The sequence below is a fragment of the Haemorhous mexicanus genome, chromosome 9 (genome assembly GCF_027477595.1).
Source record: "Haemorhous mexicanus isolate bHaeMex1 chromosome 9, bHaeMex1.pri, whole genome shotgun sequence".
NCBI classification, from domain to species: domain Eukaryota; kingdom Metazoa; phylum Chordata; class Aves; order Passeriformes; family Fringillidae; genus Haemorhous; species Haemorhous mexicanus.
Window position 1 is genome coordinate 11,488,851 of NC_082349.1, and position 27,101 is coordinate 11,515,951.

The following is a 27,101-nucleotide window of genomic DNA, read 5'->3' on the forward strand; positions in this document are numbered from 1 at the left end:
ATCCTCACAAGGTAATTGATAATCTGTGACTGGATACCTGCTTGGAATAACAATGACATCGGTCTGAAGAGCAGCAGTCCTTTGTATGGACATAGGCAATTTAATACTGGAAAATAAAAGGCTGATGTTGAATTTTGCAGCACAATGACATCAAATTAGAATTCTAGCAGAAAACGCTTACAGTTTGACCAGCTTTTCTGAATTGGGACACATTCGTTTTCAAGAGAAACCTAGCATGAAGGCACAAAGATTAGTCTAACACTAACATGAATTTATTTTTTTTCTTTAGGCTCCTAAGTCTCATGAAAAGGGCAGATTTCAGGAAAGCAGAAGCGTTCAGAGCACTGATTGTTTCATAAATGCTCCTAGTGGAAGAGTAAAGGATGATGTAAGTCTACTCTATGCTGTTGCATTTCTGATCTTGCCAGGAGGATATAATAACATAAGGCATCCTTGAACCACATCAGTGTTGCTGTGTCTTGTGGTGTCTTCCCAGAATCAGGTCAGGAAGATTTCTGACTGAAAGAGACTGAACCTGAACAGTTCAGGGCTTTCCCCATCTCCTGGATTTGGTCTCGCAGATATTGAATTTCTAGCTGCTGCATTTCTATGATTTTTTCATTTTCCATCTCTGGATTCAACCTTAGGACAGCTGGGCTGGACGGAAGTTCACCGGAGGGAGCTGAAAGATAAAACAGAGAGGACATAGTACAGTAACAAAGGTCCAGCTCATACAGTTCTTTGGCATGAACAAAGGAAAGCATCTTTCAGCGTTGAAGGAGTAGATCCAAATTGTAAGAATCTGCAGGATTTACCAGCTTCTACAATTAACATTAAAATGTACCAGGTACCACAAGGCAGACAAGTTAGAATGAAACACAGACAGTAAAACAATTGTTCACCAAGGATCAAAAGAACTTCTGCCATGAGTACTGATGATATGGAAAATATACAAGAACTATTCACCTGTGTCTTGAATTGCCTTTTTGTTCTTGTTTAATCTCAGTGCAGACTCGAGGTCGTGCACCTGCGCGTTGGCCACCCTCAGTTCTTGGCGCAAGTCATTAATTTCCTTAATCAGACTCACATTTTCCTGCAAAAACAACATGCTCTATAAGGAAAGGCACAGGTACTGTCTGGCTGAGCAATATGTATCTTCATCTCTTTGAGAAAGACATTGGAAAGTATAGAATCAGTATCACAAGCAGAAAGTGCCGGGCAATCAGGAGAGTACACAACATTTCAGGTAAGATCACAGTAGATGTGACTCAGAATATGACAGTATTCAAACCATGTTAGCTCAAAAAACTAATATTTGTTTTGCTTTTCTGACTGCAGCTGCACTCCAAGGTATCATCTTCCTTGCCAATTCCTAAGGGAAGCTTGGGGCCTTCCTAAATGGATCCAATTAATTCAGAATTAATGCTAAGAATTCCCATCTCTCCCTCGCATGTGTATTATTTTGCTTTTCATTTGTCACTATGTATTTGTTCACTTAAATTCTCTTTATCTCCTTGGAATTAGTTAAAGCCCTCTTCATTAGTTCTGACAGACATTAGTTATCCACGCTCCTTCCAAATTATTAGGAAAACTGTAAAGCATGTGGAGACTTGAGGTACCTACTGTTAACATGCTGTTATAAGGAAAAGTTAGCAATGTATTCATCTTTTGTTCCTTTTTTTTTAGTCCATTTTCAGCCCATAAAATTTCAATCCTCTAATTTTTTAGTAGCCTACCATGAAGCATCTTCCTAAAGGAGCTGTGAAAGTAAATGTAATTTACCCATTGTTGTGACAGATTCAAAGACTTCAGCAAAAGCAATATGAGTTAATACTATTTAAGGATGATAGCACTGCTACACATGATTTAGAAACAGGAGCGCCATTAACTAAATATTTATTTTCTGTATTCAAGAGAGTGAAGTAGAATTGTATATTTGCCTCTTACAAGGATAGAGAAATAACACATCAATAACTAGGGCAAATGTTAAACAGCTGCCATCATACTTGAACCAAGAATAGCAACTATTTCAGCTACTTGTCTTTTTTAGAACTTTTGGAACACAGTGGCAATATTTAAAAAAGATAGATGGCAAAAAGGCATGTTTGGGGTACCTGACAATACCAGTCTCAAGCAGTAGGGAACCCACTAAAACAGCGGGAGATAAGAACAAGGATGAATGAAATTTTTCCATAAAAATAGTGTCTTCAAATCTTGCTTTCTACTTTTGTTTTAATGATAATTTAGGTTGATAGAGGTAATTATGTTGCCACAAAAGATTGTGCAAAGCATAGACTCAGTTCCTTTGAGTATCCTTATAAAAGCATTGGCATCACACAGCTGCAGGCTGGTCAGAAGTGAAGTACAAAGCTCACTGCACCTCTCAGTATGTGCCTGCCCTCAAGGAGTTCAAGTTGGCAGCAATAGCTCAGGGCACGTGTGTGGCAAGATTATCAAGACTTCACACTAAGACAAGTAGAGCAGCTGGGCTTTAGTTTCTCCTCAGCTGAAAATCACTCACTGGAGGAAGAGTGTGGGATTCATTAAGATCTGACCTTGCTGGGCAAGAAGAGCTGCTCTTGCAGTGCTTATGTTGGACTGTAAATGCAGCAGAAATTGGTGTGCTCAGGCAGCTCTGGAACTGTAATATTTTGTTGAGTCTGACTTGTCTAATGCAAGCTTTTAAATACAGATGACATTTGACTCCATGCATTTATTCCAGAGCTTGATCCTCAAAGAGCACATGAAGAGGGTAACTTCCAATAATCAGTCAAGGTAGTTTTCTTTTGACCAGCTTTCAGGGTTGGGTCACAGCATTTGCCTTTAGGTATACTTTAGTTATGAGCACCTTCATATGTTCAGTCCAAGTGATTACCTGCTGCTGTCAAATGAAGATCTTGCTTTTGGTCTATCAGAAAATATAATACAGAGTGTCTTGATGAAGCAATCCGGGTTATGTAGAAATGTCTTGTTTGGTTTGCTTGATGCTAAAAGACTGTTGGTTGACACTGATAATATTTTCCTGAAGAGGCCTTTTCTCCAGAGAGATTAGCCTCTAATTCAATATTTACACTCTGACAGAATGCTTGCACTGCAATGCAACGTCACAGAATGGATATATAAAACAAATGTTCATGGGAAAACTCATTGTCATGGGAGGTTGTGGCAAAGAACCAATTGTTTCAGAAAAGGGACTGATCAAATGCATGGATAATGAGGCCATCAGGTACAATGACACACCATATGGATGCAATCTACAGTGTAGGAAGTTCCTACAGTGCTGACTGTCAGAGACAAGTAGGACATATAGAAAATTTCATCCTATATGGGCTTCAGTTTAAGCAGCACTACTTCAAGGTTATTCAATATCTCTGGTTTTATGTATCCAAAGAAACCATTACAAATACAGAAGGCTGGAGGAAAAACTAATAGCTGAATAACAGGCAACTTGTCAACTAGTAAGAATAACTAAAATTATCTTGACAGTTCTAATCATCTGTTGCAGCAGTCACTAGTGGAGTGTACCTATGAATAATCTCTCAAAGAGGAGGGCATAGCTCTGAAAGTGTAACCACAACTGAGGAATAATAGAAATACAGAGCTAGAAGACTGTCAAGATGTCATTTGCTTTTTCAAAGCAAATCCTCACAGAAGTTTGTCTAAACTAGTCTTAAAAGCCCCCGTGAAAGACTGGAAGGCCATGATAATTCCTGCTGGTTATAAAATCTCATTAATCTACTGGACTTCAGAGAAGTGCTTTTTCTTTGAAGGGAACCAGGCTGGTTAGAATCTTTGATATCTTCATCTTCCAGATGTTTTATTAATTTGGTTTTAATCATCATTTCATTTTAGGCTTACTGATCCAAGACATCAAGTATTATCATTATGAACACCATCTGTCACCCTATTCCAGTAAGGAAGTTCTTCAGGTTATTTTCTGAACCCATCTCCTTTTGTGCCAAAGGAAACATCTATCTCACAGAAAGAGTAAAAAAAAAAAAATTAAAATAGCACCAGGGAAGATTGCTGCTGTCTAGCCCTGAAGAAGCAAATTATGAATAAATGGCAAACAACAGATGACTTAGGAGGGGATGAGATTTAATGATCCTGAAGAAGCATAATAAAGTAACAATGTAGAAAGGGCTACTGAGAGGAAAAGGAAATGCTGACTGAGCAGAAGGAGAGCATGTTAAGAGACTAGAAAAGCTGTCCTCCTAGGATGTCTGGTGTGGAGCTCTAGGTCCTCCCACTCCAGATAAAAACAAATTGGATCTTTGACCCCAGCAGTCACGAGTTTACTTTGCTTTGTAAGAAACAAGTATTCTGAGCAAGAGATCTTAGTACAAATAGACACACTCCCCATGTATTTCTGAACTTCCTTGAAAATTTTGGATGTGAAAAGCAGAAAGTTCTTCTCAATTCACACCAGTAGAGATGAGACTATGTGGACAAAGAAGGGGTTTTTTTCCTTTTCTTCCTCCAAAATTACTTCCTAAACATTACTATATGTCAGATACAGCTTGACACCGAAGCAAGGGCAAATTGACTATGATGGCAATTATAAATACTGTTTGAAATTAAAAATAGGTACATTAATTTCTTTTAAAACATCCATGCAACAGAAGTTTCCTATCTCCTTTTAGGGAGTGGGAGATAAACAAAAGCCATTTCTGGCTTCCAAAGTCTTGCTCTTTTTGTTCAGAAAAGTTAATGGAAACACTTGAAAAATGTATTAATTTCTGGTGAGAAAGTCAACCAAAACTATTTCAAAGTCCTAAGAAACCATAACAGAAAGGTTAATAAAGTCTCTTTTGTGCAGTCATTTCCTTTGTTCCCCCTCCACACCACAAGGAAAAGGCTTATTACCTGCATGATGCGCATGTAAGCAGTGTGGTGCATTTCCTTATCCTTCATCACCTTCTTCCTCAAAACTGCCAAATTCCTCTCATTGTACTCTTGCTGTTTCTTGTACTGCTGCTGCAAATCTGCATCTTCTGCTTGAGCCTCCACCTGAGAGGGCACAGCATGTTGTCTCAGTAATGACACTACTAGACACAGTCATGGGCAAGGAGAAGGCAAAGGTTCTGACTCACCACGTCTGGTTGATGCACATACTTGGCATAGAGTTCACGGATACCATCTTTCATTTTTTTGGAATCATTAATGAATCTCACACAATTATGAAGATCTGCCTTAAATCGTTTGATGAGGGTTTCCATATTTTGTCTCTGCAAGAACGATGTAGTCACATTCTTATTTGGTTCATCAGAACATTCCATTGTGCAATTTTCTAGAAAGTCTAGTGAAACTTGTGAAAACTCTCATATACTTTCTTCCACTTCATTAAAAAAAAAAAGAATTAACAACTCACTGGGAATGTAAGCATTATTTGTTGAACAGCAGTCATAGATTTTAGGAATAATAATAAGCCAAGATACTTTTATTAGTGACAACCTGCAAAAATGACAACTGAAAAACAGTGGCTCATTATGCTATTGCCCACTGTCCTTTCCCAAACACAGAATCACAGAATATGCTGAGTTGGGAGAGACCCACCAGGATCATTGAGTCCAACTCAGTCCTGCACAGGACATCCCCGGGAGCCACATCGTGGGCCTGAGAGCATTGTCCAAATGCTGTCCTACCTTCTTATTTAGAAACAACACACCAACAGTTAAGGAGAGAAGGCAAGGGACAAAACACATCAGACACATGCACAGCTTGCTGATTTCATATCAAGACTGCCTTCTCATTCTCTCTTGGTTTCTGCTAGGCCTCCAGACTGCCTTTTCATTCTCTCTTGGTTTCTGCTAGGCCTCCCTACCTGCTTCCTCACTCATGCACTGCTTGCTAAGCTCCTCCACCTTCCCCTGCAGTCCCTTTTCCTCCCTCATATCTGATATGCTGTCAAATAATGGGTCCTTGACTCCTCCATTATTGAGACCTTCCTTTCTGTCATCCTACTAGTGCCTAGGTGATATCCTATATGCTGCTCCTGTTTAGGCCAAGTGTCCCCAGATTTCAGGCTTGGGCAGGAACAAGTAGTTCAGCATTCACCTCACTGTTTTCTTAAACTCAGGACAATATGTGTTGACTCATAAATAACTGGATTTTTAAAAAATATGAATGCTCTAAGCTAGTTGTAAGCTTGTAAGCTTGTAAGCTTGTGTCTTTGTCCCCACTGACCAGAGACCCTCCTGGTCCTTGGACACAGCACCCCTGAAGGAACTGTTTGCTCAGTCTGTTTTCACTGGTGTTCTGTCCCCACCAATGTCATTCTGTGGGACCTGCACGGTGGGGGTACCCCATACCTTTTCCATCTCTCTGTGCACCTCACCAGCAGTTGCCTTCTGTTTCTGCTGCAGTTGTGTGATGTTCAGCTTCAGCTCCACGCTCTCCTTGCGGAATTGTTCCAGCTCCGCCTCCATCTGAAAGGAAGCGGGAGGAGGAAATCAGGGCTAAAAGGAGGCGTGAAAAAACAACATATAACAGGAAAACCAGAGGCTGGAAATACAGACTTGAGGAATAGGTCCCCCTTCAGGTTGAATGACAACATGAGAAACGTCAATTTTGTAACAACACTGCCCTCTGTCAGAATATACAGAAACCACACAAATGAACGGTTAACTCCCTGTTGAGTCCCATTAATTTAAATTATGCGATACCCCTTAAATTCCCTGAGCTGAACGGGAGCTCTACCGTTCCATCTGAATAAAAAATGGATGAGGGGAAAATAGACAGTCAATGGACAGTTACTGGAAAGAGTAAGGGCAACAATAACTAGACCCTGATGCTGAAAAGAAATAAATGGATTGAAAACTGTAGGTACATATGCAGAACACACAGGAGAAAACAGTAAGGGTACTACAGCATTTACTTATGGCACAAGATGGTGACAAGAAAATACAACAGGGATTTAATCTTGCTAGTCTGAAGTACATACAAATTGTTGATTAGTTTGCATTTTATTTAAAAGACTCTGTCACCATAGTTCTAGTTTGGTTGAGCTAAGGATACATCTATGCAGAGATCATAGTAAGCTTCTATCATAAATAAGTTCCCTCAATGAATTTGCTGCATGCTAAATATGAATACATTCAAATTTCCCATGTATCAACTGATGAATATAATTTGTCAATGTACCTAACCCCTAGCAGAGTCATGTTTGCATAAATCTGCAACATTTCTGGGAGAAGAAATTTACTCTTTTCTGCCAGATCAGTAAAAGAAGTGTCTTGAAAATGCTATAGGGCACATGGAGGGCAACCACATAAGGATAAGATATATTTTTAAGCAAAATTTAGAATTACATACAGGAACTTAAATAACTATGTGGATCACTGGTAATGTGATAGAAAATTATTAGCTATTGTCTACAGATATTTTTATTAGCTGCACAGATATTGAATCAGTGCTATGTATCCTTGAAAGAAGTCAAAGAACAACCAGGGTGGAATCTTTCATGGACTTGTTGGGTTGGTCATGTTTGTATTTAGACAACGGGCTTAGTAGCAGAGGCCAAATGAGAGTGTTACTCACCTCACCGATGTGTTTCTTCATTGTCTCAATATCATTTTCACGTGACTCTATTTGCTTCTTAAACTCCTCTATTTTGTAACTCAGTACAAACTTGAAATTTTGTAGTTCCTGATTTTTCATTTTTAAATCATACACATACTTCTCCTGGAAGAAAAGGGTACAGAGATCTGAATCAGACCCAGCACTCTCACACAGATCCCTAGGACAAGACAAAAAAATGGAAGAGACAAAACCAGCAGTCACAGATCTTGTGGAAGATTGAACTCCAGTTGCAAATCTACAGGTTAGATGGGAAGGGGCAAATAATGCTGAGCCATCAACAGATCCCAGAACAGGGGATGAGAAAGTCAGCATCCTGAACTTGAGCTCCCCAAGAAAAGCTTAGCATGCCAACTAAAAACCAAACTCCAAACTGGAGATCACAGATTCCTTAAGTTGAAACCGACTTTTCAGTCATGTGATATCATCACAACAAATACTATTAAAAGAAATATCTCTAATTAAAGGAGGTGATTTTGACCTCATCCAATTGTCCACTTTCTCACCTTCTCTAGGATAGTTTCAGTTCTTTCTTTAACATCTGTCTTTAGTGCCAAGATATCCTTTTCTAGTGATTTAATGATGTCTTGCAGCTTCTGCTGTTCCAGTCTCATTTCCTCAATATCCCTGTTTCGGTCCTTGAGCTCTTTCTGTAGGCTGTTCAACTAGAGAGGCAAACTAGTAAGAACTTACCAGTCTCCAAAAGCTGTGCACAGCTTGGTCCTCCTATTCTTTAGGATACCTTGTAGACAGTGTGGGATAAAGGATATCAAATTAAGATATGATGAAGGAGCAGCACATCAGTTAAATGCCTCTAACTCAAAAGGGGGTTGAGTATCCATTTTTGCTTTTTCTGGATATTCTGACAAGAATACCTGCTGCACAGGAAGGAAGGAAGGAAGGAAATTGCATCCAGCAGCAAGAAGGATATGGATATTATACCTAAGCATCAGCTGCAGCTAACACTCTATCCATGGAATATTCTCATAAGGTGAAGGCAGTGCATCTCTAAAGATGGAAGATTGGAAGGGTACCCAGTTCATAGATCTTGGGTACCCCAAAATCCCTGCCTCAGTACTAAGATCTGCAAAACCAAGAAAGTTGGAACCAATGAATAGCACTGGACAAACTGTAAGGACACATGAAGAAAACCCTGAGGTCTAAAAGACAAAGAAACTAAAAAGACAGTGCCATGATAGTAGAGGGTATGAAAAGAACCTCTTTGTCTCCAGATAGACACTGGAAAAAAGGAAATAGAAAAAATGTCTCTCTAATGTCCTTAGGCAAATGTAATACCCAGACCATAAAAGAGGTAAAATATTTTATGTCTCCTTAAAAATTCCAGTAAAGCCAATAAAAAATGATGATGCAAACAAAACACAGGGATTATTGCATCGAATGAAGCAGTACAAGTATTTTAACAATAAAGCAAAGCATTCAATGACAGAAAAATTAAGAGTTTATTTCTTTCCTGTCATAGGATGAACAATATTATTTATAGTTCAAAACTATGCAGATCAGAGAAAGTGTACTAATAAAAACATACCTCCTTTATCATCTATCTTTAATCATATCAGCCATACAATCAGCAGACACCTTCTTCTTTTGCCCAAATACTCTAAACATTCAGACTAACCTAAGAATGGGCTACTGCTCTCATACGAAATGCCACATTTTTACAGGCTAGATAAATGGACTAAACTGACATGCCATTAATCACATTCAATCCTCAGGTTCTAGGTCTACTTGTGCAGGTCTGATACTAGCACAGAATAAAAGATACCCTTTTATTCATGACTCCCAGTTCTCCTTTCAGTTGGATGTTGGACTCCTTTTCCTCCAAGAGCTGTTTCTCATACTTGTCTTTGAGTTCTAAGATTTCTTTGTCTCCCTCTTCATAAATCTGTTTCTCCATTTCTTCATGTGCTGCAATCTGCTTCCTCATATTCTCCTTTGCCTGCAGTTAAGGAAAACAAACATTAGAGAAGGCAAGTGTAAGAGACCAATAAAGGAGAGAAATAAAAGGTTATTTCTGACTGTGTTTCTCCTGGGAGAATCTATGTTTAGTGGAATATTCAGTTGCAGCAATATCATCCAAGATAACTTTTTAGTGGATTAAAGCAACTTTAGAAACTGATAACATACACTTTTTTTTGTCTTTTTTTTTTTTTAATTTAATAATTCTTAAGACTTGAAGGCTTCAAGTTAGGAATCTGGCCCAAATACTAACATCAGCAAACTTGTTCTGCAAGAAATCACAAACCAGTATTACTTAGGATCTTTTAAATTTGTGTTTCTGATGCAATTAAATTTGCTGTTTCTTCCAGGCTGTGTGCAAATCAAGTTTCCTACCTCTGCCAGCTGAACAGATTTATGTTTAAGTTTCTTCTCATAAAGTTCTTTTAGCTCTGCCACAGCCTTGATTTTGCTTTCCTCCAAATTATGCAATTGTTTCTCGTATTCCTCTTCCATCTTCTGGGATTTCACCTGAAGCTCCTGGTATTTCTCATTTTCCATTGAGAGTTTCTGACTACTATCAGATTCTGTTAACAGGAAACATATGGAATGGATAAAACTAATAGAAAAGAAGAGTGAATCCTATCCTACTGCAGCTATCACTGCCTTATTATTTACTGTCTTTTTGACAGCTGGTTGCAATAAATTACAAGTAGACGTATTTAATCACTTTCTTCACCAGATTTACAGGGGCTTGAGACTCTGTAGCCATGCAAAATTGATAACTAATTTAAGAATTTCCTTGGGATGACAACCATGGCCGAGCTGAATGAGCTCAACTGCTACAAAGTATGAGCAGGCAATGGAGTCATTTATGGGGGGACACCTTGGTACTAATTTGCAGTATTTGTATCTTGATTACAAATCTGGAGTCCAGGTGTTTCCAGGCTGTGTGCACATCCTTGCTGAATTGAATGATTGCACTGTTCTTGCACAGTGAGCTGTGCATAAAATAAATGAAGAAATTACTAATCTCAAGTACCAAATCTCTAAGACACAGGGCCCATGTGCATGTTCTTATCATAACCACATGTATGGTGCAGTTTAGACACTCATTTGGTCTGCACCAAATACCTACATGACATACATCCATTTTTCTTTACACCTCTGCTCTAGTAATCCCTCCCTGTCACTTGCTATCAACACAGCATTTCCCCCAGTTTCTAGTTACAAACATTTGTTACAGTCTAACCTAGCTGTTGCACCTCCTTGGCCTGTTTATCCATCAGCTCAGACAGCTGAATCTCGTGCTGTAACCTCTGTTTTTCTTTCTCTCCCTGTAAAATCTGGGATAAAAAATGAGAAAAATACATTTTAATTTGAAACTAGACAAAGCAATGTCCAAATTGTTTGCACTCTTGCCCCTGGTGAGGAATACAAAGAAAACAGAAATATGTTTGAAATCTCTCACCAAAACTGAGATGCCATGTATCACTGAAACAAGTTTTCCCACATATTATTTTGTTTTGACAAGTTAAGCTAAGGAGAGCTAAGGAAAAGCAGCAAACAGTGTTCATATAATACAAGGTACTGATCCTAATCTAAAAAGAAAAGTTTGTGAGCTACAAAAGCCTCCCCTCCTTTATGTGGGCCTGCCTGAGGAGAATTCACAGTTCCATAAATTATTGTCCAGATATTAAAGTTCAAGCTGCCTCCTGTCTCACTTGAAGCAACTTTGAGGGCCTAAAATGCTGACATTTGCGTACTATGACATAAACCTAAGCAAGAGTGAATTTTAAATGCCATTTGCTTGAAATGTCAGCCTGCCCCTGTAAATTACTTAATCTTCTAAAAAAGCACAAAGAACTGGAGCAAGAAAACAGCTGAGAAATTTCCCAGAGATGCTAGGGATTGTGCCATAGTTACAATATTTTCACCTTCTTCTCCCAAAAACTGCATGGGTCCTGCATAAGCAGAAATATTCCATTTGTCTGATGGATACAACTAAAAAGTTTAGCCCTTCCAGTCTAAAGGTGTCATTCAGTTTAATCTTAGCATGTACTGATACTTGGACAGGAAGTACAACTTGCCTGTCTAGAGAATTATATTCACCTTCCAAGGCATTTGTTTGCAAACCTATAATCAACAAGTCTAGAGAATTTCCAGTGTAGTTGAGATTATTATAAATACATAGCCAAACACTGCTTATCAAAAGACCTGAAAGATTGCAGAAAAAAACCCCAGCAGAGATAAAACCGAGGTAGAGGAATCCACAAGAATTTAAATGGCTTTCTTGTACAAGGTTAGGTTCTACAAAAGAGAGGAAAAATAGAAAAGTTTAAACTCAGGTTATTTAGGCAAAAAACCCCACATTGAGACAAGCCAAAGAATCTGAAAAAATATTTGAAGAAAACATTAAAGTGAATAATTAAACCTCCTCAACAAATGAATATCAAAAGCCTACTGGAACAACTGTAGGGCCAAAAGAGAAGAGATATAAAAGCACGTGAAAATTACAAACCTGTAAAATACTACACGTAATAAGTCACTTGGCAAGCTTTCATACTGAACTCCTTTATGTGGAGTCAAACAGAAATACTGCTTGAAGGCACTATGCACAACTCGACAGAATAAGCAGTAACAAATCATGAGAACAGGACAATATTCACCCAAAAGCTCAAAAAGAAATGAGGTCGACAGGATTGAATCATGTGACATATAATCCCTTACTTTGAGTTGTTTTACTGCCAGAGAAATTATTACTGGATCCTTTGCCTTCTACATCTAAAAGAAGTCCAGAAATATAACAATTTACAGGTCAGAAATCCAGTGTGTGCACCAGTCAGATGGACAGAATAGCATTATCAGACACAGACAAATAAGACACTGGGAAGAATTATCATAGCCTTTGTTTTTCAGGGGAGCCCTGCTTCATGACCACAAAGAAATCAATAAACACACAAACAGAAGACATGCAGGGAATATATTTTACTTTTATTTTCAAAAAACATACAAGAAACCTCAGCAGATGTTCTTAAAAATCTAAGCAGACAGGACATAAAGAAGGCAGCGTTAAGGAAAACAATTATTAGATCCTGCAACAGCTGCAGCCTTATATGGAAAGGAGTTTTTAAGGCACAGTGACATTTCTACCACTGATCCTCAGGCTCAGGCAGTATTTATTGTGCTGGTTTTATGTGAAAATACTTACAGGGTACCTAGGAGAACTCTTGCATCCCCTTGTACCTATAAGATACTTAACTCAAAGATAGTTTCATGCTTTATAAATATCAAGAACATCTTAAACTGGAAAGGAATGATTTCAGATGCTGTATGGCATTTCTGCATATGTAATGCAAGCTTGAATTCAACTCTTCAGTGAAAGATTTCTTAGTATTTGGTTCTGCAACATGAATCATACCTGGTGTTTAGTTTTAAAGGAGTCTATTTCCTGAGCAAAATTCTCTTCCAATGCTTTTATTTTTCCTTCATAGTACATGTCCTTGAGACGTAGCTCATAATCACTTTCTGTCTGTAGATCTCTCACACAAATCTGCAGGTCTAGTATTGCCTGAGTCTGTTAGGACAGGGATGAGAAAGCAGTTTTAAGAGAGAGAATATTTGCTGTGAGCAACAGCTTGTTAAGGATGTTTTATTTACATGCACATATTTATGACAACAGCCTTTACAGAGAATCTTCAGACAGATTACCAAGAAGTCCTAGAACTAAAATTCCTTTTCTGTCTTAGAAGATAGTTTATAGAAATGCATCTTCTGACTTCTCTACTCCATTAGAAGTGTTTTCAAGAGATTGGGGAAAGTATTAGAGACAAATCTAATACACACTTGCTGTTTGTACAATGCTGTTTGCATATTGACAAGCCACTGCAGCAACTTGCTGCAACCTCTTTGACCAAAGCCATATAAGACTGGCTGGTAACAAGCATTATGCAAGTGCAATTCACAGACATCCTATGGTTTATGTTCACAAGTTGCTCCTCCTACCTTCTCATCTATATCTGATCTCATGATCAACACTTCTTCAGCATACTCAAGTTCTGGCTCTCCTTTCACTCCCTCACCTTCTTTATCATACACTTTCCAGATAAATACACAGCCATCCTCTGAGGCAGTCAGTAGAAATTGGTCATCACTTGTTACTGTCATCTTAGAAGGAAGAGACAACAAAATAATAAATGAGACATGGAAGAATGGAGATACAGTTTTATTTTACACCACATTTTTCTCCCCACCCACATACTCTCCTAATTTCTACCCTAGAAAGTCAACAGTGGAAATAATAACTCAGTCCCACTACCAACATTTTGATTATGTCTCCTACTCCTGTTCCACTCTGGTTGAAACAACAAAGGGAAGGGAAAGAATATGTGTAGATATTGGATCTGCTTCTGGTCTCAAAGCCATAGCAAGATTTTTAAAAACCTGAAAAGACCTTCTAGACAATTATAGCACAGACAGGCCATTTATATGACAACTCCAAAGGTCTCTAGTGTTTGTCTTTGAGAAGTTGTATGGCTAAACATTTTCTTTTGAAACAACAACTAAGCTCACCAAGAACTATGTAGTAGTAACTGCTGCCACCTCCCTCAGACCTCCTGTGGCTGCCTGATCTGGCATAGAGTACCTGGGAGCTGATACAGCTTACAACTGAGGTGAAAGTAGAGTTACAGTAATTGAAGTTCATATTCTAATGTTGGACTGTGCGAGGATTAGTCAAGGTGCTGTAGTTGACAGTGGTACTTGAAATACCAAAATTATGACCAGTTTTAACAACACAGAACATGTGGCTTCCTGGAGAATGGGGACCTACCAAAGCACACTGAGGGAGCTGGCACAAGTGCTTACGGAGCCCTTTCAGTCATTTGGCAGCAGTACTGGCTCACTAGAGAAGTCTCAGCCCTCTGGAAATGGGTGAATGTGATGCCCCTCTACAAGAGAAAGTGGCACAGGAGCCATCCCTGGAGATATTTAAGAGATGTGTAGATGTGGTGCTTGAGGACATGGTTTGCTGTAGACATGGCAGTGCTGGGTTAACAGTTGCACTTGATGACCTAAAAGTTCTTTTCCAACCTAAAAGATTCTACGACAAAATTACCTTCCTCTTTCCAGAAGGAGCTGTAGCAAAGTTCTCCATCCAATATGCCATGTTTTGTAATCTGGTGCAAGCCACTTTTTAGTCAACAACTTATTCCCTGACATATCTAGAGACAGGACTCCTATGAATGCTGTGATATTCATTCTCCATGTGCAGACTCAGCCTTAATTTTAGCATATTATGCTATGAATTGAGAAGGAAAATCAGCCCTAAAGGATCTGTGTGCAGCTGGCATCACAGGGAAAAGAAAGAATTCTGTGCTACCTTTGTAACAGCACCTGCATGGGCCTGGTACTCGCTGAAATCCTTCTTCTTCAGAGTTAATGGGTACTTCATAGCTCGAATTGTCCCCAGCGAGGTTCCAACAAATATCAGGCGCCCGGAGCGAGAGACAGCGACAGTCGTGTAAACAACGTCATAGGCGGGCACTTCGTGCTGGATCTGCACATCAACCAACAGCACAAACCACCACACAAACCTCACACTACAGTGAGGATTTGATTACATACTGCATGAGCAATTCTTATACCTCTGCCTGCAGCACATAGTGCAGCTAAAAGAATCTATATGCCTATAGAAATACACTTCTATATAGAAGTATAGCCTCAACTGTAATTAGTACTGTTTTATAATTAAAAAAAAAAAATTAGATTTAAAAGAAATATTTAGATATAAAATCTCTATATTTTATAGTTACCAGTATTAAAATTTCAAGCTAAGCTGATGTGTGATCTAAAAGATGTAATGGTTATCACATACAATTTACTACTTTTCTGGAAAAAAATGCACCTAGATGCAGTGGTAGATGTGATACACTTGTATTTCAGCAGAAGAGTTGATACAATATTGCCCAGTTAGTTTGTTAGTTGGATTAGAAGATTTCTATGTAAATGCAAGTAAAATGACAAAAATATAAAACTACAACAAAATCTCAGGTTTCATTGTAAAAGTCATAAGAACACATCAGTGTCAGTAAATATCACAGCTTTCAAATCAGACCGATTCTTATTTACCAAATGGATGCTAAGGAAAGCAAAGCACCAGTACCCTCCCCAGAGAATGCAGCAAAATCCAAAAGTGTTTGTTAGCTCACCGAAGACTCTGAAATTTCTTTGAGAGTTTGGTCAGATCCAACAGCAAAGATAATTTTGGCATCATAAGTCAGGGAAATGCTGCTGTAGATGCAGGTCTTGAGCACACACTCTGACTCCTTTTTACCTGACGACAAATTCCACTCATACACAGCACCATGTGTGTCACAGGAGACAAATTTAGTGTCATCTGCACTCCATTTAATTGCATGTACCTGGCAAAAGCAAAACACAGCAAGGAGCTTGATGTGTAGATTACAGACATACAGCATGGAGTCATTGTACTGCTAAAGCCACAACAACTTCAGAATCATACTTCAAAGTCTTACTGAAAAGCTTTTAGATGTTTCTCAACCAATTCTATTTTAGCATTAGAAAAAAAACAAAAGCAGTAAGAACTATGTTATGAACACACTATCAGGAAAAAGTTCATTTCAATATGGAGTAGTAGATTTTATTTTTATAACATATTACTGGGATATTTTACTTTGTTCAGCCAGCTGCCAATCATTCACTTCCAATTTAAGGGCAGACTTTCCAGGTGTATCTAGTGCACTAACATTTTGCCTTCTGACCAATGAAAACTAAATTTTCTATTTCTGTTTTTAATTTTGGGGACATCTCAAGATCCAAAATCGTACTTTACCTCTTCAAAATGCATCTTATCAACCAGTTAATAGGTTAATAAGTTGTACTGCGTAAGATTTGTTTACTGACCTTCCCAGTATGTCCTTTCAGATTAGTAACATTCTCAAAGGTGATGCTGGAATAAATTTGAATCACATTTCCATTAACTATAGCAAAAAGATGGCCTCCGTTACTGAATGAGCACTACAAAAAGAACATAAACACCCATTACTGTAGATGGAATGGATAAAAACATTCATGCATTGAATTTCAATTACATCCTTTAATATCAAATTGTTGCACGAAAAGAAAACTCCATTACTTAATGAGCCATATATAGTTTTCTTAATCAATGCTTTCTCCTGTAAGATTCAGTTCTGGAGTATTTCTGAGCAAATGATCCCTTCTGCTGCTTCCCAGGCCCACACTTACACATCAGCCTCTGGGCCTGTTCTCCACTAGTCAGAATCAATTTCTCTAAGCTTTGATACAGGACATCATATATAGTACTAGGGTGTATTGGAGAAGTTATTATTTCCTGTCATGTTCTTCAGCACTTGTTCCACATAACTCCCCAATTTCATTTTGCACCACTCCTTACCTCTCTACACTTTTTCACAGCAAACTCCTTGAAAACATGCATGTCCTCATACAGAAGACTTATAAATCGCAGTTTGTCAGAAAAGCCAACCAAACAGAAAAGGCCAGTGGGATGAAGTGATACTGTGTATGCTTCCTCCTGATATTCCTTACACAGCTCCAAAGTGCTGAAAGAGAAAACCATTGAGCAGTATGGAATAGGACAAACTCCCCACTGCACACTTGACAGGATATTATCTGGCCCAGCAAGGGTGCCTGCAGCTAAAATCTGACTCTGCCTTGTCCTTGAGGAAGTGTGTTGTTGTTCAGTTAAGTAATGATCATAGAGATGTTACAGGAAACAAAAGCAAATTTGACTTTCTGGTTCCCAGAGAAAGTGTGGGAGGTGCAAGAGCAAATCCTTGTGTACTGTAATACAATGAAGAAGATAAATGAATTGCTGATTGCAATCCTATACAAGCATCTCTTGAGATTTGCTTTTCCCTCCAGGGAACCTCAGGAACTCATTTTGCTAAAGATCTATGCCTAAGAAGCAGGATACGGGGCAACAGTATCTTAAGACAAAGCTGAATGAAAGAGTTTTTTCCAAAACACTAGAAGTCTGACACAAAAATAGCTTAATAGAAAAGGCTTTGTATTCTTTTGGCACCAGTTTTAAAGGCACTGCATATTCACACTCCCAAATCATGTCAGTAATACCATTTACATCCCACACCACACAAGAATTTTACCAGAACAACTCTCTCATTCATATGAGATTGCTGCTGTTGCCTCCTAAATACAATATACAAAAAAGCAAGAGGTAATAGCAAATACAAACAGCTCTTTACTTTTTCTTGTAATTCCAGATGCGGACAGATCTATCCAGGGAACACGTAGCAAGAATGGGTTTCCAAATACACATGTCCAGACCAGTGATTGAATTAGAATGCAATGGGAAATTCATATATGCAAAATAAGATATCTTCTCCTGAGAAGGAATGAGAACATGAAGAAATCACAAATATTTCATTGCAGGCAGTAAGGCAGATTAAAAAAAATCTATCATGGGTCTTTGCACACAGTTGTAGAATAGATCTGAGGGAACCACTTAATCCTTTCACTGTGCTGGTCTGAACAAAACAGTGCTAAAAGCCTAACATTGTTAGTTTTAAGTTCATAATTAATAATAAAGAAAAGTGATGCAGGGCAGAGCAGTGAGAGCAGAACATAATTGTAGGTATATAAAAAAAGGCAAGGAGATAAATAAATAAAACTGGACCTGCAAGAATTCAGTTAATATCTTCTGGTCAGGCAGATACTTAAAAAAAATCAAGCGCTGAGTGATAGAAAACTTCACTAGGATGTCTAGCTACCACATGCTGGAAGTGAAGCACCAATAAAAGTTAGGCTGCATGTGGAAACAGAGCCCCTAACTACAACCCCTCTTCCTGTAAAGATCTTTCCATATGCCTGTACACAGGTTAGGTACTCAATTCCATAAAAGTCTGTTTCATGATAATGCATTTTTCACGTATCTTTGTATTATTTAATTCCTTCAGAGTAGGGAAGGTTTTTCATTATGTTTGTATTTCACAGAGAGGTCTCACTTCTAGCTAAGACTTCACCAGCTATCATTTTAGAGTAGAATGAGATTCCCATGGCTGTTCCAGCTTTATCATTGCAATAAAGTTTCTGCATATTGCAGTGGAGCATGAACCACAGAGTTACATCAAGGATACCTCAGTCAAAGCCTTAGTGAAATGGTTCAGCAGTAACAGGCACCCTTTAATTGTCTTAAGTGTTCTCTTTCTGCTGAATAGTATCCACAGGGAGGGAGGCTTGAGCAAGGGGCTACAGAAATACTGCCCTCAGAGAAGCACACTGAGCACTTCAGATCTTGAGCTTTAAGGGGTCATTTGAAGGATTTAATGAGAATGCATCACAGAAACACCACTGACTACTCTGTATCATTACAATACTGGACATGAAAGCTGTGCAACGTGACTGAACTGCACTTACCCTTATAGGTTTGGAGGAGAACATAGTAAACATGTAGAGCTGATTTTTATTTGTGCTAACGACCATCATTTCCTCAGAGGGGCTGAAGCATATACATGTAATGTCCTGTCTGCTTGACTTTTTTGGCTCGGTGCTGAACAGGTCCTCAGGGAGCTGCACAAGAAAGGCATCCTGTGGGTTGTGCCAGGTTTCCATGTTTTGGAAGTAGGCATGCACACACACAAACTTTTGTTGTAATGCTCCTCTAATAAGCACATACATAATATCAGCAAGACAACTTGGATATTTAATAGCACATTACTACTGCAAGGCACGGAATAGAGAACAAGAGGACAACCTAATGATATTCATAACATTACAGCTTAAATAAATATTTCAGCAGTAATATTAAGTACTGCACTAACCAAGAATTAAAATGGTAGTAGAAAAATATCAAGAAAAAAACCTAGCAAGTGTCAGAATGAGAACTGCCTAAAAATTGTGATTAGAATAACAGTTCTTTGTAATGTATCATTAAGGTAGATAAGTCTTATTACAGGGTCTCATGCATAGGGAAGATCTGACCTTTTAGAATGAGAGTATGAAGCCTTGACCAGTTCATTAGAGTTAAATGTTCTTATCAAGAGATTTCAGTAGGTCAATGCATACAGTTTGCTACAGAACAGTTAGGAGGATTATTTAAGAGTGCGTAGGTCTCATGACAGCTCTAATAAATACCTGAGGGGAGAAAAGCTTCTCCTTGGGAAAAATACAAGCAGCCAAGTTCTTCAAAACTGATGTAAACTATCTCTTAATCCTAAAAGTCTCCACAAATAAAAATTTCTTAAAGGTTTCCTGAAGTTTAGCAGCCTCAAAGCACATTTTCTATGGGGGAAGGAAACATACAGAACTACTATGCAGAAGGTCATCAGGCACTGCCTATCAGTGTGACCTTTGGCAACTCCTTTTGATAGCACCAGGACAGTTAGCTAATCCTTACAATGCTCTTTAGCAGTGTGCTAAAAATTATTATCAATAACTGAATCAGAAACACAGTTCTCTAAACAGGGCTCTGCTGCCCTTTTGTAATTGCTTACAAAAGCTTTTTCCCTCCTTACCCAGACTTCTTGTTTCTCCTCGTAGACCTCCTTTTCACAGGTCTTCTCGAACAGAAGAACAACTCCTGGGCTAGGTGAACATGCAAAGCCTTTGGAATATGCTGCAACTGCAGATATTTGAGGCAAAGAATGCTGTTGTAAACCATTATCTTCAAAGGCCACTCCACTGGAAACACCAGAAATGCAATTAGGAAATGCATAAAGACTTAAAAATAAAGAAGCACAAATCAAAAAATGCTAAGCAGCAACTGACAACATAAACTAGACAGGAAGGAAGGAGCTAATCTGCCTGCAAAAGCATGGAACTATTATTAATAACACTGAACAGATTTACCTCTCATATTCTTTTGTTGTATCTTCTTCTTGTTTCCTGGGTGGTTTTCTGTACTCCAAACTTTTCTCCCAGTGCAGTTCTCCAGTTTCAAACAAGCTAAGTTTGCCTGTGTCAGTGCCACATATAACTTCCTCCTCAGACAGCCAGGCATGGCACAAGTAATTTTCTGGCTCTCCCCTTTGTAAATTCATCTGCTTTAAATATCCTTCACTGTATTTGAAAAGTTTAAAAAAGCCATTTCCAGTGATACAAACCTGGGTATTGTCTTGAGGATTAAAGCTCACCTATGGAACAAAAAAGAGAAGAAGTATTTTGTCTGACTTATTTGTCACAAATAAGCAAATGTTATACCTGCTCTGAAGACTTTCTGTACCAGATACAGGAAAACAAACAAGGGAAGATGGTTCATAGAAATATAGAGGAATACCAAAAAGAGTAAGAATTAGCCACCACAACTACATACTGCAGTTTTCCCCCTTTCAAAAGTGTGTCTATTAAAATGAAATTACAAAAGTAAGGCCAAAATACCTCTTTACTACGGATTAACAATTTTTTTCCAGTAGCAATCTTCCTGAAGAGTGGGACCATTTGTTCTCAAAAGGCCTGGAATAAGTTTGGTATTCCTGTGTTTCAAGCTAACAGTATGTCCATGAATTCACATAATTAGGTGTTTATTTGTGAAAATGATGGAATAGCCATCTCAATATTCCACACAGATAGGAAGGGTAGGTTGAAGTAATTTTTTATGCTTTATGGGACTTTACACAGCCAGAGTCCTTACACTCCCCTCTCTTTAGGAATTGAGCTCATGAATTCAGTAGTTCAGCCAACCTCTGCTTGTAGCTGTACTCCAGAAAAAATGTCAGCTGGAGTTCAACCAACACATGGACTGAAAGTGTCAGACCTCCCTACATGAAAGAATCTAAAAAGGGGCACCCAAACCTGGATGCAGAAATCATTTGTGTGCCATCAGCCTGCTCCTAGCCACTCTTCTCTGCTCTGAACACAGAAAACTGCAGGAAGGAAAACGTGCACTGAGAGCTTCCAAGAAGTGTGTTTCAACTCCTGAGCTAAAGTTTGCTTTTGCAGAGACACAAGGGACACATTGCACACTCACCAGCCTGTTATACCGGCCCTGCAACATAGATCTCATGTGATGTAAGAGAATCTCATGTGATACAACAGATACAGACATGAGAATGTCTATTATGGGTCAGTGCAAAACTTTATTTACCCTAGTGTCCTGTTGCTGAGGGAGGCCAACAGCAAATATCAAGAAAGGTCAGAGAAACTGTATGAAATCTACAGTGTGGAGCCCTCTCCTCCTCCTCTTGCCGTGGATAAAAACGGGAGCCGTGGCCACGGGAAAACGCACTGTGCGCACGTCCTGAAGGATGAACATATGTCCAACCTCGCAGCTGCTACTTGTTGAACTAAAGTTTGATCGTTTTATCCAAAGTTTTGAAAAGTGAAGTATGCTCCCGTAGAACCAGTGGGCTGCGAACGGGAGTGTTAATAACGAGCGGCGGAGGCGCTGGCACGGCTCGGGCGCGGAAGCTTTGGAAGCAGGCGGAGCGGGAGCCCTTACCTGGCAGGGGCCGTCGCCCGCGGCCTGGACGCGGACGGCCGCCGCCAGCTGCTGCTTCTCCCAGAGCCAGCAAGTGAGGTGCCCCTCGGGGGGGGCCGTGGCGGCCGCCAGGAACCGGCTGTCGGGGGAGAAGGCGAGGGACACCGTCTGCCGCGCCGGCAGCTCCTCGGCGGCCAGCACCTTGCTGCGCCGCGCCCGCTCCGCCGTCAGCTCATAGACCGCCAGCACCGGCCGCTCCCCCGCCGCCTCCGACACCGCCAGGAACCGCCGGTCGGGGCTGACGGCCAGCGCCTGCACGCCCCGGCTCTTCTCCGTGCCTGCGGGGAGCAGAGCGGTCAGGGCGGGCCAGAGTCGGGACCGGCATCGGGGTTAGGGTCGGGAGCGGGGTCGGTGCCACCTGGGATGAAGTTGTGCCACTTGTGCTCGAGGTGCAGCCGCAGGCAGCCCGCCCCCGCGGCGTGCAGCACCACCTGCTCCTCCAGGAAGCAGACACCGCCGGCCACCCGCGGCCGGCAGCCGAACACGGCCACGGGCAGCACGGCCGCCGCCGCCATGCTGCCGCTGCCGCTGTCGCCGTGGTGACCGCGGCCCCGGCGGCCCCGGAAGCGGCGGCGCACGCGGCCGGAAGCAGCGGGGGCGGCAGCGATGGCGGCGGCGGTGGCGCGGCGTGGATCCTTCTCGGACTCCGGCTCGGACTCGGAGGATTCCTCGCTCTCGGACTCGGAGGTGAGCCGGTGGCCGCCGTGGCGAGCCCGGTGGGGAAGGGCCTCCCGGTGCCGGCGGCGCGGGCTGACCGAACTCTCTCACAGCTCCAGGAGGCCTTCGCGAAGGGCGCGCTGAAGCCGGGGCTCAACGTGGTGCTGGAGGAGCGGCCGAAGCGGCGCAATGATACGGTGAGCGGGGAACGCCGGGGCCGGAAAAAGCCCGTCCCAGGGCCTCGGCCCCAGCGCCGGGAGCGGGGCGCGGGAGGCTCGGCGAGGCCGCGGGCCGGGGCCGGGCGGGCTGCGGTGTTCCGCGCTGCGGGGCTGTTTGCGGGTGTGCTCCGGCGGCCCCGAGGAGCAGCCCGCGGTGTCACTCGGCCGGGCCAGCCGTGCGGATCGGTCCGTGCGCTGCTGTGCTGAGCCGTGCTCCTTTCACAGGACGGCCTGAAGCAGTGCCTGGCCGAATTCAGGCAGCAGCTCGCCTGGGTGGAAAGGCTGGACGTGACTCTGGGCCCGGTCGCGGACCCCGTTTCTCAGAATGCTTCTACGTCTGATGCCGTTGACCCTGAGAATGACTTCCAGAGAGAGATGAGTTTGTAAGTGTCAAGAAGACATTTAATGTAGTGTCTCACTGTGTTGCTGCGTTTTTGGAGTTACGTTTCACTAGTGTGCTACAGACTGCTGCAGACTGCTACACTGGCTGTCACTGTGATACTCTTGGCCATGTTACTTTACATTCGATGGCTCTGTTTCCAAAATAACTACAAATTAGTGCTAGTATATTCAACCACTGTGTGAGTGAAAAGAAGTAATTTTCCTCTTCATGGCAGACTTCATCCTTTGCTGAGTTTATTTTAAAAGCTCCTCAATAGCAGAACTAACTCTTTAACACAAGATACAGATTTTTCTTTGTGGGTTTGTTTTGGTGCTCTTACAGTTCTCTTGTTTTGCTTTGCCTTTTATATTCCAACAAAAAAACCTGATAACTGGAAATAAGATAAATGTATATGTGCAAGACATAAATGTTGATGTTGTACGGGCACCTAAGCAGCTTTCAGTAACACTGGACATGCACAGAATGTCGATATAATTTCAGACCTATGCTTGCTAGATCCCAGTATCAGCCTGCTTGTGTGAGCAGTTTGTGTCAGCACTGTGAGGTGTCCAACATGCAGTGACAGGGCCGGGGCAGTGACAGGGCCGGGGCAGTGACAGGGCCGGCGCAGTGACAGCTGGTGCTGTGCTCTCTCCCAGCTACCGGCAGGCGCAGGCGGCTGTCCTGGAAGCCCTCCCTAGGCTGCGTAAGCTCCAAGTTCCCACGAGGAGGCCAGATGATTACTTTGCAGAGATGGCCAAATCAGACCAACAGATGCAGAAGGTATGTGCAGTGAATGGTTTTCTTTCCAGTGTAATGTGTTTTAGCCTAGGGTAGGGATTAAATTTAAGGTGTGATGTGTGAGTACTGACCTTCATTGCTTTTCTGATTCTTGTGACAATGATTAGGTTTGAAACTTTGTGACAGGAGATTTCTTTTTGTTTAGGTGGGGATTTTTATAACAGGTTGGATGATAAAGTAGAAAAACATGATTTATACTTTGTCCTGAATATGTTTAATATTAAAAAGGAACAATTTTTCTTAGTATGTGTAACAGTGGATGTAAAGTTGCCTGTGTTTTTGCTCTTTGTCATAAAACTTGAAGTTGACTGTGGCTGTAATGCAATCCTTTTTTTCCTATTTAAGTATCACCTTTTGTTCATTGTCAGTGTATTCTGGTTTTCTGTGATTTTAAATTGTATGTTATTTAGATTTGGAAGAAAGACTACATTGTATAAATTAAAGAAACATGAGCTGGAGTCTAGTTGGAAGGTTCATGTATGGTTGGGTCACTGTTCTGCTTTCTGATGGAACCTTTCTAGATAAGCTGAAGAATGATAATTAGCTGGTACTAAGGTTTAAGGTTCAATCTTGCACATTACTGTTCTCTTCTTTTGCTGACTTGCATTTGAAGAAAAGTTTTTATCTCCTACTGGAGTCACTAGACTGAATCACGAAGATGCGTGTTGAAATCTTTGTAATTCTTCATAAGGCAGCATCCTTATAAAAAGGATGAGAACAGAAAAAATGTTTTCTACAGGACTGTTGTCTTTTCTTCAGTGCTTTACTTTTAATAATGACAAGAAAGAAACTATTAAGTCTTTTTCATACACCCGGATAGACTGACTCTCAGTTCCATTTGAGCCCATTATAAGGCTTTTTCTTCTCTCGTGTGTGAGTTTAGTCTTTTTTAGCCAGATTTTGGCTATAGATCAGTACAGAAATGATAAAATTCTCTTTTTTTCTTTTGTGTTACTGATAAATTTTTTTTTTTTTGTATTCCCTAATTAGATTCGACAGAAACTTAAGAGTAAACAGGAAGCAATGGAAAGGTCTGAGAAAGCAAAACAACTCCGTGCCATGAGAAAATATGGCAAGAAGGTGAGGAGCTACAAAAGGGAGATGCCCAAAAGGATCTGTGACAAGAATTTGAAGCCTGAGTGGGGAGCTGGAAAAGTGCAGCCACAGGAGTCTGACTAAATTCTGACACAGAATCTATCTAGTCTTCTGTCTAGCTGCCCTGAAGGAAAACAGAACAAAAGATAGAATACCTTAAAAAAAAAAGTATGGGGCACTGCAAGGGGCAACACTAACCTTCTGCTTCTAATCTCAGGTGCAAGTTGAGGTTCTGCAGAGGAGACAGAAGGAGAAGAAAAATATGTTGAATGCAGTCAAGAAATACCAGAAAGGTAAAGTCAACTTGTCTAAGAGAACAAATGTGTAAGGGCAGTAGTGGTGTGTGAGCAGTGTAGAGCAGTGTGATGTGGTCACTGTGTCTGTAGTTCGGGCCTTGAGGTTGGAAAGCTGCTGCTGTGCAGAATTGTGTCCCAGTGGCAGTGAGAAACCTCCCACGCAGCTGTTCTTCAGTGAGGATGACCTTACTTGCTTAGACTGAAATTTTGTCTTTTCTGAGGTGTAGCTGTGATGTCTTCACTCTTGCAGGTCTCTCTGACAAGCTGGACTTTCTAGAGGAAGAGCAGACGTCATCTCAGGGGAATAAAAAAGGCAGTGCAAGTCAACGGACAAAGAAGGGGTGAGACCAGAAACTAAAGAGTTAAACACAGAATGTCTGATTTTTCAGTCTTTTTAGGGGATAATTTTGGGGAACAAGAAAACTGTTCTGTTTAGTGTTAAAGTAAGTCCAAGGTGGCTTTCTGTCCCTAAAGAGAAGAAAACTATGGCCAAAATGGAGCAGAGACTGAAATGTGATTTCTACATCTTTGTTAAGAGGGGAAAGGTTTATGATGGTTGATGGGATACCATGTATATATATGTGTGTCTTGAGAGCTTTCTGAAACAAGGCACGTAGGCAGTGATGCTGGTTGGTTGTTTTTCAGACCAAATGCCAAAAGACGATACAAAAATCAGAAATTTGGTTTTGGTGGGAAGAAGAAGGGCTCAAAGTGGAACACAAAGGAGAGTTTTAATGACGTATCCAGCTTCCAGTCAAAAGTGGCTCACAACAAAGGTCCAGGAAAAGGAGGAAGAGGAGGAAAAGGAGGGAAAAAAGCCCTTAATGTAAGTAAAATGTTGCATGAAAACAACCCTGGTTGGCTAGGAAGCCAGGCTATGTCTGGCAGGGAGAGATGAGTGCATGATAGGTGCCTCCAGCATCTGGAAGTGATGCCTGTCTTTGGGAGCTAAGCATAATTCAGTTACTAACGGAGTTGGGGACAGTGGTTTGGTATCAGCAGGAAAATCAGAAAGGGAGTTAAAAAGTGCTGTGTGCTGCGTGCCAAAACCTTCTTCTCCATACGTTCTGACAAATACCCTCTCTTTGGTATCCTCCCCAAGCTATAGAGCTAAAACAAAGATGGGGAACATGAAAATAAAGATCTGAATCTGTGCGTTTTTTTTGGCAGAAGAGACCTGGAAAGAGAGCAAGGCAGAAAATGAAGAACCGAGCCCGCTAAGAGAACTGTGCTCCCCAGTGGGGTTCCTGTGTTTCTTTGTGTTGCAAGATGTGTTTCTGCTGTCATCAAGCAGTTAACTGTGGAGCAAGCTGGATGCTTTGCAGTGGCAAGGAAAAAATGCCAGTGGAAACCAGTGCCTTATCACTAATTTTTTCTTACTGTCTGTTTTGTTGAAGGATTGTTTTCTACTTAAATATTTTTTGTGTGAACGCATTAAGTGGTTTGCATAGAACTATGCGTAACTCATGTTTAGCTGTTCAATGAATGGTGGCTGAAGCCTGCCCTCTTGTTCCCTTCATTCTGACAGCTTTTTCCACCACTACTGTTAAGATGAAGTTTGTGACCTTGAGTTCTGGGTTATGTTGCCAATGTCAAAATAAGAAGTCTGAAGCTTTTTGAGATGT

The 27,101-nt window shown here is 40.8% G+C and overlaps 2 protein-coding genes across 4 annotated transcripts; one reads left to right on the forward strand and one right to left on the reverse strand.

Moving 5' to 3' along the window:
* Positions 1–250: 250 nt before the first annotated feature.
* CFAP57 (cilia and flagella associated protein 57) lies at positions 251–22,573 on the reverse strand. 3 transcript variants are annotated; one of them, XM_059854031.1, is made up of 22 exons: positions 22,386–22,573; positions 21,989–22,305; positions 20,401–20,684; positions 20,067–20,232; positions 18,970–19,122; positions 17,799–17,938; positions 16,970–17,135; positions 16,459–16,572; positions 15,744–15,956; positions 14,915–15,091; positions 13,540–13,701; positions 12,956–13,111; positions 10,787–10,880; positions 9,931–10,121; positions 9,362–9,535; positions 8,085–8,243; positions 7,540–7,683; positions 6,312–6,428; positions 5,094–5,228; positions 4,867–5,010; positions 967–1,093; positions 251–682 (listed from the first exon to the last, which is right to left on the reverse strand). In XM_059854031.1, exons 1-22 carry the CDS (start codon positions 22,540–22,542, stop codon positions 504–506), a joined length of 3,669 nt encoding a protein of 1,222 aa, XP_059710014.1. In that variant the 5' UTR covers positions 22,543–22,573; the 3' UTR covers positions 251–503. The 3 variants fall into 3 exon arrangements, with proteins under 3 accessions (XP_059710014.1, XP_059710016.1, XP_059710015.1); XM_059854033.1 differs by having other exon boundaries at positions 20,067–20,271; positions 22,386–22,542; XM_059854032.1 differs by lacking the exons at positions 21,989–22,305; positions 22,386–22,573 and adding an exon at positions 20,929–21,414.
* Positions 22,559–27,096, forward strand: EBNA1BP2 (EBNA1 binding protein 2). The gene is made up of 9 exons (XM_059854041.1): positions 22,559–22,714; positions 22,798–22,881; positions 23,128–23,285; positions 23,944–24,067; positions 25,076–25,165; positions 25,398–25,473; positions 25,727–25,817; positions 26,122–26,302; positions 26,647–27,096. Exons 1-9 carry the CDS (start codon positions 22,634–22,636, stop codon positions 26,695–26,697), a joined length of 936 nt encoding a protein of 311 aa, XP_059710024.1. The 5' UTR covers positions 22,559–22,633; the 3' UTR covers positions 26,698–27,096.
* The last annotated feature ends 5 nt before the right edge of the window (positions 27,097–27,101 follow it).